Below are 15,168 nucleotides of genomic sequence, written 5' to 3'. Positions count from 1 at the left end.
GGGAGGGTTAAAGTGGGACACTTTAGTATTGGGATTTTTTTTAACAATGTTGCTATGATGAAGAATCCTGGTGCAGATCAATTTAATCTTCAATTTAATCTTTTTTCCTAATTATATTTTGTACATTTGGCTTCCCACTTAACACTCGAAAAAATATAAGTTGATGTATCAACTCTGTCTCGGACACAGCTCATAGAAAACTGAACTGCTATTTGCAATTTTGTTGGGGTGATGATGCAGCAACTGGAGGAATTGTTTACTAACCCATTAGTGAAATTCTTAATAGTCTTATTATCAGTGAAGAATTTCATTAATAATAACATATTAGTGAAATTTAGAAGTCTTTTGTACAAACTTAATGGACATGAGGCATGGACGCCGTGACTTTATCATCACACAAACTTCCTTCACTGCTCAGAGTGGACGTGTCAGTGCAAGTGATTTCTTTTACGTTAATTTGCAGCATGTTTATGTGTGTGTATAAATATGTGGCCATGTGGGTCAGGTGCCATGGGACTGCTGTGTGACAGCTGGCATTGAATGTGTGCATGTGTGTGTGTGTGGCAGATGGACTGGTCAGACTGGAACATCAGAGGATATATGATATGAACATTGTGGAAAACACCTTCTGCTGTGAGCACTATGAAGGCCAAAATGTTATTGCGGCTCCCCATGATGTTTAAAGGTCCATCTGAGCTTAATGATGGTGTATCATTTTCACTGTAAAATTAATGGGGATTAAACATTTGCGCTCTTATTTATAAACAGACCAGCTTATTAGTTATTTTCTGCCAATCTGCCTTATTTTAAGAAAAATAGTAGTTTCTTTGTCTTCTTCACCATCAGTGAAAATTCAGACACTGGAACTGCTGAACTGCATCGTATTCTGAATCACCGTTTGAGATAACAAGAAGTAAATGCAACCAAACTTGACGTTTGGCTATTTATTTATTATTGTTTTTTACTATATTCTTTACTATAGTCTTTACTACTATTCTCTATATGTTACACAACCTGATTCTACTGATAGAAATTCAAAAGTACAATCCTGTTCATGAAGTGTTTTTTAGGGGAGAAGTTAACTACAACTCCAAAGTTTGGCAAAAACAAAACAAAACAAAACAAAAGAAAATCCAATCAAGACTTAAATCTGTGTCACAAAAATGTTTTGGTAAAAATATAATCTGTAAATTCACAAACCCATATTGCTTGGACAGAGAGGTTTAGTTGGATGTTGTCACTTGTTTTACCTCCAGGTGCAAAGTGTGAGCTAAATGTCTAAACTACAGATGTAATAATACCTCCTGCGTGTGTAAATCCATGACCGTATTTGCTACACATTTTTATTAACAGTACAATAATGAGGGGAGAAGCTTCTCAAACATTAGATGTAAAGGGTGACGGGAGGGGGTGACAGGAAGTTCAGTGTAATTCTTGCTTAGACCCGCAGAAAAATCCTGCTTTTACTGCTGGAAACGAAACTGCCTCCTGAAAATGTTGAATGTCCCCAATATCTTCTCTCCCATGGCTTAGCGAGAGGTGATAAGCAGCAAGTAAGCAAGATGTGTGTGCGTGTGTGTGTTCGTGTGTGCAGATGAAGCCATAATGAAAGCCCTTCTTCTTCCTAAAGCACACTAGATGAACTACTACTGCTGCTGCTGCTGCATCCTCCAGAGGAACTATTTCTTTGGTTGTTTGAAAAAAAATCTTTTTCCATGCAGTTTTTTTTATCCCCTAAAGAGTATGGTCTTTACATTTGAGGTCATAATTTCTTGATTTTATGTTCACATATTTAAAATTACTAACATGGACAAATTCCATATGCCTCACGTACAAAACAACTCTATCTTACTGACAAAGTAATTTTCTCTGTGAGTAATTACAATGGCTACAGAGAGAGCAGCAAACATTCCTCTTGAAAGATAGCTAGGTATATATGTATCTACAGTAGATAATACTATACTATATAAAGAGTAAATTTCAGATCCAAGAGCTCCATGCAATGTGTAAAAAAAAATTCTGTTGCCCAGAGAAATGACAGTAGTAGTGGTAAGAACAGGCCTTACCATTTCCTTTCTGTCTTCTGCCCCGATCCCCTAAAGAGACAAGTTCGGTGCTGATAAGGCGCTGAGTGGAGAGTATACTTTTTAATCGGCACAGCGACCTTGACTTGAAGCGGAGGAAGAGTGAGCCAAAAAGCGGACAGAGAAACCATCTCCCCTGGGGTCAACCATGAGGGGTGAGAGGAATAAGAACCCGAGGGAGACGAAGATGAGGAGGACAAAGCGAGGAGGAGTGTCATGCTGAAGATTGATGGACAGACCAGGACTCTGGAGACGCTAAGGTTTTAAACGTGATTCTTCATGCTGCGGGGATCAGTGAAGGTCATAAACTGCTGCTGGATAAAACTGACACATCACTGAAGTCTACAGTTCATCACTCTAAAAAGTTTCCCTCACCACTTCCATGCTGAGTGACTTCTCTCATCCTGCTACTTTGTAGATATCGCTTTCAGTTTACTTGTGACGATAGAGGAGGAAACAGTGCTTCTTTGACATATGGTTGATGATAGGTAAGTTCTATCAAAAGAAAAACTGGTGCAGCCTTAATGGAAGTCAACATCATCAAGTTTAAATGTGAAGTTTAGTGCCACTTACCCTATTATATTTTATACAGGTAAACTTTTTTTCACAGTTAAAATTTTCTTTATAGTATCTTTAGTGGTTTCTTTATCAACAACAGATATTCTAAAATCTTCTCATGGCAATAATTATGCAAAACGATTTGGGTTAACAGTTAGTATTAAGGCTTCTGTAGCAAGTTTAAAAATGTGTGAAAGGACTCTGATACGATTAATGAGTCAGTGAAGCTCACTTCTGACCACTGACAGCAATACTGATGTGAGTTGTTGAAGATATCCTAAAAATTTCTGTTTGTAAACATTGCCTTCCCCCAGCTGTTAGCCACTGTTACCCTCTGTTAGCTGCTGTTAGCCAGCATTAGTGAAACTTTATTTGAAGTGGCTCTAACACTGTTGGCAAATAAACTTTCACACTGGCATAATGTTAGCTTATAACCACCTGTTGTTGTTGTCATTTAGAGCCTGGACTTCAATTCAGGAGATAAGGCTTATTGTGAGGAGGAAAAGGATGACATTCTTTTCAGATGCCAGTCACATAGTCTCTTTTCTTCATGTTTTTACTTAATTGGTAAAGGGGACTCTTTCTCAGATAATAAAACATACATATGAACTATGAAAATATCTTAAGTCTGAAAATGCAGCCGCTGCACTGCACACAAATGAAAAGTTATCTTTCCCATTACCTTTGGCATTCTAAATATGTGACCAATCTCTAGCCACATACATTAAATGCAGTTGGGCTAAATAGCACTGTAGCCACTGTAGTCAAGATGGCAGCTTCCACAGACCATCACTCGTTCCTGTGTATTTTTAAGAGGTTAATTCTAAGTTTATGAGGAAGCATCAGTTTGTTGAAAGATGTAATTACACACTAAACAGTGTACATTTATGAACACAACATTGTTTTTTTATTTCTATTAAATTAACAAACAAACAAAAAAACTCGCTGAGTGTACCTTTAACTCAAAGCATACACAGATGCCACAGATCCATCTACCAACACACAGTGACTTCTGTTCTTAATAGTCATTGCATAGTTTTACTTTCTAATTGATTTTGCATGATAGGTCATTCGTCAGGTATCATGGTCTTAAGTTGCAACAGATACGTCAGGATTCAGGCTGATTGTCAACTTGCTCAGTAGCTGTCGGATTCTGTTAATTTATACCCTATGAATTTTCAGCCACAGTAGCAGCGCCATCCATCTCATTATCAATCCCCCCGTCTGTTTCCCTCCTGAGCTGTAAGAGAACAGCATCAGCCGAAAGTGATGAGAGGCAATTAGCAGGGACACGTCAGCGCACACACATGAACAAACAATGATGCGTAACAACCCCGAGGGTGTGCGTATGTGTGTGTGCCTGAGTTTGCATTGGGGGAGTAAGCTAACATGGAGAAGACAGATGTGCAACATATACATGCTACCAACATATACACACAGCTGAGGTCACTGTCCAGTTGTTTGCATGTGTGTTTTAGTTTGTGTGTGTGTAGGTTCACAGACAGGGTGTTGTTTTTTGATGTTTTCTGAAGTAAACACTGCCGTTCAGTTACTGAAGGGGAAGTGCGAGTCTGACTGCAGATTACTCCTCTCTATCCCTTCATTCATCCCTCCATCCCTCAGCAGGGCAAGAGATGGAGACAGAGGGGAGGAGGAAGTCAGTTTGTATTATCACTGTGTGTCGGTGCAGGACGGCGAGAAGAGCAGCTCGACTAAACCGGGGAGAAAAGACGTCTCTGTTCACTTCTGTTATATAATCCCCGCTCACACGCCGAAGCTTCATCTGAACAAGTCTTGTCGTTATTACTGAGTGTTATGGTCTTATTTTCTTAGAAAAAACATCTGTCGACCAGCACTTACAAACATCAAGCTTCCCTACCAGCCTTATTTATTCAAACTGAGGTACAAGAGCTTTAATTTCCGAAGAACTAATGCTTAAGAATTTTCTCAGGGGTAAATATTTCTCCAAATATTTTAGTTTTGTCAAGATGCCATACTTTGAACTACAAATCTTACACTCATGTTGACAGAAGGATTCGTCTTTTGGGCCCCACTGGTAGGTTGTTTTATGTACTGGACAGAAAACACAAAATATGAAGTACCAGTTATGCAAGACATATTTTGGGGTGGGGTAGGAAACTGTTTTCTCCTGTTTTCATCCCAGACCCTGTTTTATATGCATTTGCATCCTTTTTTTGATGAAAAATTACTGTGTCATACACTTAGTGCATTGCTGGATGGGCAAAAGAGGTCACTTTTTGTCCTGCTACATACATTCTTTTTGAACCCAACTGTTTCCAAAAAGTTTTCAAATGAGGTTATGCATGATGGGTCAGCAGCAAAAATGTTAAAGGTCAAAGAAAGAGCTGTAGAATGGCAAAGGAGAGTTGAGTAGATAACAGCAAAAAAGAGAGGGATAGCATGAATGTGTGTCTGTGTGTGTGTGTGTGTGTGTGTGGTCCTCAGTATGTCATATGCACACATACACGTCTCCTGTGGTACCCTGAGTGGAGCAAAGTGGTGATCAAGCCTGCAGCTTGTGTGTGTGTGTGTGTGTGTGTGTGTGTCTATCCTCTGAACTATGTTATTAATTAACCCAGATGAAAGTTTCTCAAGATCTGAAACTTGGCTCTATTGGGGTGTGTGTGTGTGTGTGTGTGTGTGTGAGTCTTTATTGGACAGAGAACATACGTTAGTATGTACTGTGCTTTGATACAGTGGATATGCACTAAATCTAACAGCAAATCTAGTCTGGGCAATAGCGGTATGATAAATGTGTATGTGAGGATTTCCTGGGGTGGTTTACATATGTAGTGGGCTGCACTACATTATGAAATGCTCCATATCCCTACTGATAAGTTGTCTTACTTAGTTTGAAAGATACTGAGAATCAGAATCAGAATGCTTTATAAGGAAAATATGTAATTATTATTTATATTCAGTTCAGTGTCACGTACAATGAAAGAAAGCTTCCAAATGTTTGCTAGTTGATCCATTTTGTTCAGTTCTGAGAGAAGCTGACAGTGAAAACGAATTTGTAAAAACACAGCCGTCTTGGTTGTCAAGCAGCAGGCTGGCAATCTCAGAGTTTTTGAGTTGAATTCTCAGTCAAAAGAACCCTGTGACATGTTGCTGGATGGTACATTGAAGCCAAATATCTACTTATTGACAGAATTAGTTTCCTGAGGGCACCAGGACACTGGTAGGAAGCATTCATTTTAGCTAATGACATCATAATGACGTGTGGAAAATATTGATTCGGTGTGCTGTAAGCGAAGTCGACGCTTTTGGAGCCAGTGATGCTTTGAAATCATAAACTAGCAGCCTTCAGTGGTATTGCACTTTAAGGTACTTCTGCACTGGGTTTACTTTACTGACCTCCAGGTTAGCACAGAGCTTTCTAAAGTGTATATTGACAGAATTTGCTCTAAATTACAACCATCAAAAACAAACAACAAAACAGTTTGAAGAACTTTATGTAATAAAAAAAATTAATAAATAAAGTTCCATACTGTATATGCATTTATTCCACATTGCTGCACTGGGTGTGTATTTATTGGTCCAGTCAAGATTAAATGACCTTGTCCTACTTGGTGATTGGTGAGCAGTCTTGCCCAAGGGTACAGCTGATTGGCTGTCAATAAGCTATTAGGACAACACAGAGAAACAGAAACAATGGGGAGGAAGAGTGATGGAAAGGTGGAATGGGGACAGACAAAGAGGAACGGAAAAGAAAAAACAGTCTCTGGTCCATGTAGTTATCCACTGAGATTCCAAGTTTTATTACAGCCATGATATATTATCATGATGATTTATAGCCTTAAAAGCAGGTTATATTCTTGTTTTCATACAGCTAGAATGTTGACAGGACTGAAGCTAAGGAATGCTAAGAATTAAGGAACCATTTTAGCTTCAAGCATTCTGAATACAATTTGCACGTACTAAAACTGACATTAGCATCATTGTTATATTGGCAAAATTCATCCCACAAGTAAAACTGAATATAGCACGTTTGAGCTAAAAACTGATGGATTTTGGAATCAATAATCTATATTCAAATATCTGAATGCATAAAGCTTCAGTATTTGTTCAATTACAAACTGTAAAAATGTTCAATATTGTGAATCCAGTCCATTATTTATGTGTGTTGCTGCTTTGTTGCCTTTTAAAAAGGTCATTCTGGGGAGCTTCAGCATGTGGTCACAGTAATTTATCCTCCAGCACTTTAGACACAGACACACACACACACACACACACACCCTAAAATACCAACAAATACACACAGATATCGAGACTACTGTGATCAATGTATGTGGCACTGACAAACACACAATCACTCTGATGCTCAGCAGCCTCGAGGACACACAGTCCCATAGTGTTTGGTGTCTTACAAAACACACATTCACACAAACATGTGGCGCTGTGGCAGGTTGCTTCCGGCCTCAGGCTAAATCCAGAAATAAAGACAATAGAATAAATAGAAGGGGGAAAAAATAAGTGCGTGTGTGTGTGAGTTGTGTGTGTATAGGTGTGTATGAGTGTGTGTACGTTTGTCACCTCAGGGCTGCCAAGCACAGAAAATCTGTAGAAAATCCTGACAGACCAGGACCATGTTTGAGAAACAATGTGTATGTGTGTATGTGTGTATGTGTGTGTGACCACCACACAAACACACTTTGGCTAAAACATTTAATAACAGTTAACAACAGTAGAGCTGCAGCTTAATGAGGGAACAGGCCCGTCGGTGTGAAGGCAGCTGCATTAATTGCAGCCAACAGGAAAGATTTTCTCATTTAAATATGCAAATAAACACATTTATTACAGTTAATGAGACAGTTAAAAAATAGAGGCTATGCACTCTGGGAAGTTTGTCTGAGTCATAGTCGCTAATTTCAGTTGGTTTTCTTGCTGCGTTCACATTTGATTACTTCACATGTTCACTGTTTCGTGCTTAAGTATGCTTGTTTTTCCAAGATTTGACAACATTTTATGACGTCTGAATCCAGCCCCCAGTATTCTTATTGAATAACCAATAATAAATTCCAATAAGTGGGGTATTCTTAAAGAATGAGAAGCTGCTTGGAAAATTTGAAAAGAAAAATTGAGCCTGAGCCCGGTTCTATTGAAAATTCCACCACTGCCAACTGCTTGCTCATATAGGCTTGTTTGATTGTAGGGTTGTATTATTGTTGGGTCACCTTGAGGCGACTGTTATTGTTGGTGCTACACTGAAAAAAAGGGATTGGCCATTTCTTGGATTTATGTAAGCATCTTGCGTGTATTTAACACAATTGCCTCATGCTTTAAAGTTAAGTGTAACTATTTAGTGTAGAAACTACATGATATGCAGAGAGGCTAGATTAAATTGCTCATATCATGTTCTAGTAAAGTAAGTCAATAATATAGCAATGTTAAATCTTGCGACACTGCACGGGAAGGCATCCATCTCAGTCAAGTCGAGCAGCCGCCTCTACTTTTTTCGGTATACCAAAAAAAGTAAATTGGGTGGTTGTTACATTAAAAAAGTCTACCTTGTAATTTGAACACAAAAATGTCATGTTTCTATCTTGAATGTAACCAAATCATGTAGGATCTGTATGAAATTCAACAACTTAATTTGTTCTTGTTGAGATGACATAATATAATCTAGTAAGAGTGGTTAGTTGCTGGACTCATGAAATTCACAAGATCACATGAGATTTCAAGCTGCAGGAAAATCACTGGAGTTATAAGAGGCAGACAACTGCACACACACCTCGTGCATGCTATCGCTATTTATTGGTAAATGGTAAATGGCCTGTATTTATATAGCGCTTTACTAGTCCCTAAGGACCCCAAAGCGCTTTACATATCCAGTTATTCACACACACATTCACACACTGGTGATGGCAAGCTACATTGTAGCCACAGCCACCCTGGGGTGCACTGACAGAGGCGAGGCTGCCGGACACTGGCGCCACCGGGCCCTCTGACCACCACCAGTAGGCAACAGGTGAAGTGTCTTCCCCAAGGACACAACGACCGAGATTGTCCAAGCCGGGGCTCGAACCGGCAACCTTCCGATTACAAGGCGAATTCCCAACTCTTGAGCCACGATCGCCCCATTTATTGTGGTTTAACCTGTCAAGTTGCCTCACAGCATCTATATGGGCTGACATACCTTTATCTTTATTAAGTTTAAACATAAGACCTTGCAGTATGTGTCGTGTAAAGCATTGATATGAAAGTGAAAGTGTAAAAAAGACCTCAAAGGCAGGATTTTTAATAAAAGTGTAGAATGCTACAGAGTGATACAAAATTCTTTGAAAACATGCCAGCTGAATCCAGCTGACATAACATGACATAGCCCTGTAGAGTTTGTATTTTCCTCTACTAAAACAACCTTTGATCAAACATCTGGGATATTTTTGTGTCCTAGTCAATTCCTGATAGCAATAATCTACAAAAACTCAAAACAACTTCACCAAAACACGACAATATTGGGTATACTGGCTATGGAGGTGGTTAGAATGACTGATTTTTATGGCTAGCTTCTTGTTGTCTTTTCAGTGGAGTTCAGAAAATAAATAGAAGAACAGATTGTTTTCAAGGCCCAAACCTAACCTGTGCTTAAACCTTAACTAAACAATCACCGAAAACAATACATATTTAAAAATCATCAATATTGCTTTTGTCTTATGTTTAAATCTGCAAATGCTCACATTGAAGACATTATTTATGTACAAGTGTCACAAGTGGAAGTCATAGGCATTGGATCTGTTCTGTTGTTTAGACCTAAAGATGTGTTACGTAAAAGACTGTTGGCTAAAAATTGCCAGATTTACCAGCTTTCAACTCACCACAAAATTATTTACTCCGTTGCTCTCTTTTTTGCCTACATAGAGGAAATTTGTTCAGTTACTAAAGTCATGGCCACAACACATGTAAGGAAACAAAGGCAGCTGTTATCATGTGTTTAGATTTATAAACAGTCAAGGATAAAGCAGAGTCAGTAGAGTCACCGCTATCTGCAGTGATGGACATCCTGCCAAGCAGTAAGAGAGACCAGTGCGTGTCTGTGTTTGTGTGTGTGCGTGTGGTGGTGGTGGTGGTGGTGGGGGGAGGGGGGGGTGTACATACACCTTGACATCTGTGTGCAATTTATTATATACAGGGAGTGAGGAGCGCGTGGGACTGCAAGAATTGTGATTCACATCTTCCGTCTTTTTTTTTTTTTTTTTACAATCTGCAAATTCAGAACTTGATTTTCTTTGAGTTTCTAAACTAAAGCAAGTTAATTTTTCAGGTCCTTGTTACACATTTTAGTCAGAAATCCTGCCTGACTAAAAGTAACTGATCCATTCAACTAAAAAAATACTACTGATTGATGAATCATTGTTAGATTTTTTTAATGAATAATTTAGATGTAAACTTGATGATTTCAGGGAAAAAGAAAGGACTCATCTGCAGATCCAGAGGTTAAACTTATGTTCTCTGTTTGACCGGCATTAGTCAGGAACTTCCAACTGCAAACTATTTAAACTACACAAACAGCATCTGCTTAGCCAGCTGACCAATCACAGACGAATGCACTGCCTCCACCAGACCGCTGCTGTTGCCCAGACCTCATTCCCACAGATCAAAATCGCAACCACAGCCGATGAAAGGCAGTTCTTCTCAATCAGCCGGCCAGTTTATAACACGCTCAATGCCGTGTCGACCAAATCACACACTCTTTCTCTGCAGTCACAAACCAGAGCCAATCTGAGCTCGGCAGTCTGCTTTAACACAAACACTGCTTCCTGTCTGAGGTTCTGGATCTGTTTTGACTTGTGTGTTCAGACCTGGGAGATCTCCAGGTGAGCAAACACAACTAATTTCTACAAATAAACATCGGAGATGCAGTTTGTATCAACTGATTAGCCAGATCTGACCAGGACACCCAGTTGCCAGCACAACCACCACCATCCAGATGTGAAGAGTTTAGTCTTTTGGTTAAACATTGACTTTGCAAAGTAGGGTGAGCACATTGGCATCTGGATGTCATTTCATCCTGTCAAACACATCAGAGCTGCAAGACACTAACACATTTCAGACTCGCAATATGTTAACCAGCAGATTTAATACTATTTTTAAATATTTCTTGGTTTTAAGTGAGTGTAGCACCAGATGTGAGAAGTTTACCTCTTTGAGGGTGGGGAGATTGTGACTGACAGATTGCTGGGATTGGGTGAGTTTTGTTAAGGGTCAATACATCCATATTTCACCTAAAGCCTAAGTAGAATTTCTTAGGCTATACAGCTTTCATTTGTCCAAGTTTTGACTTTGCTTGCTTCAGATTTTTGAAGACTCCTAAGTAAGAACTGGTCTTTAGGTAGAAAACATGTTCTTTTTAAACGCTGATATTCATCGCTGATGGTAAAGTAGAATAAATGTCTTTGCTTTTTGTAGTTTGTTAAACTCCTTTAAATAGGTCTTTGATCTTTCTGTAATTTCGAGTTATTACTCAAACTATGGCAATACTTATAAAGACAAAACTTGTTTTACGTAAATTTTAACACAGTGCACTTGGGCGTGAAAACACATAATTGTGTAAAACCTAGAGGCAAATTTGACCTAAAGAGTGCTACAACCGAAATAAGCTTGTACGCTCACCTTTAATTGCAGGAAAAGAGACAAAACCCTGCAAGGCATAGCTTATTTTAAACAAGTTTTTGCCTCTAAGCTTATATCTAAATCTTTTTTTAACCATGGCAATGTGTGATGAAAGAGTGGCACACATACGACCACATGAATATAGTTTGAAAAGCTGTCCTTTAACCAGGTTGTTATTGCTACATATCACAATCCAACCTTCACAACAGAAATGGCAGATTGGATTAGTCTTTTGGAAATCATGGATATATAAATATTTTATGTTCAGGCTGTGTAACCCTTGTGAATCCTAACTAATAAAGGTGGTGTTGAAAAGGCTAGTATGCAAAGCAAAACAAATTCTGTACAGGTGCTGTTTGCCATTTAAATAATAAGCTGCAGTCCAGTTTTTTCCTTTTGGAGAACTATCAAAACATGGATGTGTGTGTGTGTGTGTGTGTGTGTGTGTGTGTATGTGTGCGTATGTGCGTGTGTGTGTGTGTGTGGTAACTGTATTTTAAAAGTAAAATCTCTGTGTGAAGTGTGTTGACTTGTATATACTCTGCCTCACCTCGCTCTCAGTTCTGTTTGTCCTTTAACAAATTACTGGCAACAGTAATCTCACTCTGTGTATCTTACTCGCACAGACTTTCACACGCACACACAAGAAACACACACTTGGCAGTGCCGTGTGGAGTGTTGTAAGGAATGAATGAAAGAGTGGAAAGTGACCGTTGAGGTCGATTTAAACTCAGATGGAAAAAAGCCAAAACATACAAAAGCACGCGCGCAAACTTCTCTAAATGAATGAGCACCACTCAATTCTGAAAGGAAGATTCAGCAATAATTTTAGGGAGAAATTATTGCTGAAACTGTTAGAAAGGGTACTTTAAAAAAAGGTTCACAGGATTGTTCCTCCACATTACGATTACTAACTTTGGTTTTACCTTGTTGACTCCTGGCCCTACTTTTAAATTTTAAAAAAGAGAGATGTGGCTAAGACTCAATAAAATACACTTTGAGTACCACGTGTACGTCAACATTCAAAGGTAGACACCAGCCTCCTAAGGCAGCATGACAATCTTCAGGTAAGTCTGACTTTCTTTGCGCTTTTACGCACGAAAAGAAAACCAGAATTTTCTTACCTCGGAGGTTCTGAATCTTCACCACCACCTCGGCGGGCTCTCGCAGACTGCGCGCCAGGTACAAACGCCCCGAATCCCGCTCGATCTGGACTGGTGAGTCGGCTTCGGATATCACTTCAAACCACCGTTGATCGAACCTCTGGTCAGGAACTGTGAACACTAGGTCGCCAACTCTGACGTGGTCCGGAACGGTAACTGTGTAGGTCAGCTCTTCGGACAGAGCCCGCGGCATCCGTCGCGCTCTGTTGGACCGGCGGACGTTGATGCGCAAGAACACCGGCTCACCTATCAGTGCTACATCTCCTCCGTCCTTCACGTAAAGGCGCAAAGTCACCTGTCTGAATCCAGCGAGAGATCCTGCTAGGCTCACTTGTCCGTTTTGTGGATCCACGTGGAGCAGGTACAAGTCCGGTGATGCGTAAAAAGTGACATGTCCATTGCTCTCCGCGTCACCGTCCTTTGCGTCAAAGCGAGCCAGCTCGGTTCCGGGCGGCGTTAACTCATCTACTTCAATCGTCTTGTTCCCGCTGGTAAACCGAGGGATGTTGTCGTTCTTGTCGGACACCTCAATCTGGACGATGGCTCGTCTCCTCATACACCGAGTTGGCAGCTCCACCATCAGTTCGTACATAGCTATAAACTCCCGGTCCAGTGCTTTTGCGGAGACCAAACATAATTGCCCTCGATGGACCCGATGCCCGCGGTAGTGAACAAGTCTGAAATCTGACGCGTAATCTCCCTTCAAGCTGGCAGTGAGGTTCGCACCGGGGCAGTTTGCAGCTGTGACAGAAATTACCACCCCTTCCACTGGCGTCCCAGCTGGAGAGTTCTCCGCTATCTGGCCGAAGTAGCGCACTGGATGTCCGTGCTGCGCAGACAGACACACCGGTGAGACGTGAAGTAGCAGGAACGGGAGCAGGCATAGGGTGTGCAGGATAACCGGCCCAGTTACGGCTTTGGTCATGTTTCCATCAAACCCGTTTCACTTGCACAAGATAGCAAAGTGTCTGCTAACGGGTCTCTGTTTCTTAAAATGACCCAAACAAAAATATTTTACGCATAAAAAAGAATAGTTATCTCCAGGAAAGCGCAAAGTTCCCCAAGGAAAAAAAAAATCCAATAATCTAAATATTCCCATAAATTATGCCAGTTTAACTTGTAAATCAGTTAAATTGTCACAGGTAAATGTAATTGCTAAGAAGAGCTCAAAGTCCATCTAAAATGCAAGGAAAACATCAGTAACACTATCATTCAGCGCTCTCCTCTCCAGTTCATTAAGAATGAAATGACAAGAGACTTTTACGCGCAAATAAGATAGGTTTTCTTCCCCACTGCTATTTAAAAAATATGGATTAAGCAATAAAAGTATTATTAAAATAAGCAAGTCTTCAGAGCATATTTTTCTTAGTCCAGCTGCAGTATTTCCAAGTTGGTCCAGCGTATCTGGAGCGTCGCCACTGGAGGATGGAATAGACTAACGGGCACAGAGATACCCAACTGCCTCCATGTGGATCCGATGGCACCGCCTACCAGCGTGGAAGAGAGAAACTAATCACGAAGCAGGAGCAGCACTGAGTGACAGCATGAAAGACCCACCCACTGACAGGCTGAGTCAGCGGATGGGGAAAGAGAGCGGAGAGAAAGGGACCAACAGGGAGGTGGGGTTTGTGGGTAATGTTAAACCTTTCTCATCACGGCCATGGCAAATTTGAGACGATTTTCAATCAAAACTGAGGACCCCGATAATCTCTACCAGATTTACACAACACACGCTGATGCAGGTTCAGCAGGCCATTATAAAAAAGGGATAGTCTTTTCTCCAAATTAACTAAAATAACTTTTGTTTGTTGGTTTGCTTCGTTTCTCATAAATGAAACACGTCAAAAAGTATTAAAAAGATCTCAAGTTAAGTTAACCATTTGCTACATCAAGTTGCACAATAACTGAGGAGTAACCCCACATTGTTATCAAAACATAATTTTATTCCCACTATAAGACAAAACAAATCCTCCAATCTGTTGTGACCCTTATGAACATACTGCAGCATGAGATACATAAGCCTCTGGTTTAAACTGTCAATAATCACTGTTGAAACATAATTAATCCTTTGATTCATATGGTAATGCTATTGGTTTGGATTTGTGTTAAGCGGAAAAAAGCAACAACTAACAACAAATTAAATGTGATTAGGAAAGATTATGGTTTGACTTAAAATGAGAACTTTAATTTCATGCAACCATTACAGTCATCTTTACAGTAATAGCATGTGGTAAGGTTATAAAAGGGTCATGGCTAAAAACCACAAGTGATTATCAATTTGAAAATCAATTTGAAAGGGAAGAGTTAATTCCTGTGTTAACAGCCATTCATTAACCCCAACATCCCTCATATTGTGACGTAACTGTAGTGTCACTAAATGTAGTCATTTGTTAATGTCATTGCCAAACTGCTTGGCAGTGCAGTGGTTAACACTGTTGCCTCACAGCAACAGGGTTCCTGGCTCAAACAGGCTTGCTAGCTTGAGTTTTCTGTGTGGAGTTAGTATGCATGTTTTTCCTATGAAAGTCCAAAGACATATAGGTTTTAAGTTAACAGGTAATTCAGGATTATAACAACTTTACACTGCACTCCAGTGTTAGCTGGAATAGGCTCCAGCCCCTTGCCCTGATTATTGGTTAAGAAAATAAACAATCAGTCTCATAATGTTCACATCCACTAGAGGGCGCTGTCACATGAACGTCAAAATCTGAGATTTTGAGGCATTTACT

At 40.0% G+C, this 15,168-nt stretch overlaps 1 protein-coding gene across 1 annotated transcript in view; it reads right to left on the bottom strand.

Annotated features, from left to right (window-relative positions):
* si:dkey-22o22.2 (neural-cadherin) overlaps window positions 1–13,639 on the bottom strand; it is a 140,070-nt gene extending 126,431 nt beyond the window's left edge. Inside the window, exon 1 of the mRNA XM_087848380.1 lies at window positions 12,401–13,639. Coding sequence (XP_087704506.1) covers window positions 12,401–13,364 — 964 coding nt within the window. The 5' untranslated portion in view covers window positions 13,365–13,639. The remainder of the gene's footprint in view (window positions 1–12,400) is intronic.
* Between the last annotated feature and the right edge of the window lie 1,529 nt (window positions 13,640–15,168).

Source organism: Neolamprologus brichardi, chromosome 11 (genome assembly GCF_056152115.1).
Source record: "Neolamprologus brichardi isolate AB-2024 chromosome 11, ASM5615211v1, whole genome shotgun sequence".
In the NCBI taxonomy this organism is placed as follows: domain Eukaryota; kingdom Metazoa; phylum Chordata; class Actinopteri; order Cichliformes; family Cichlidae; genus Neolamprologus; species Neolamprologus brichardi.
This window is presented reverse-complemented; position numbering and strand designations above follow the sequence as displayed.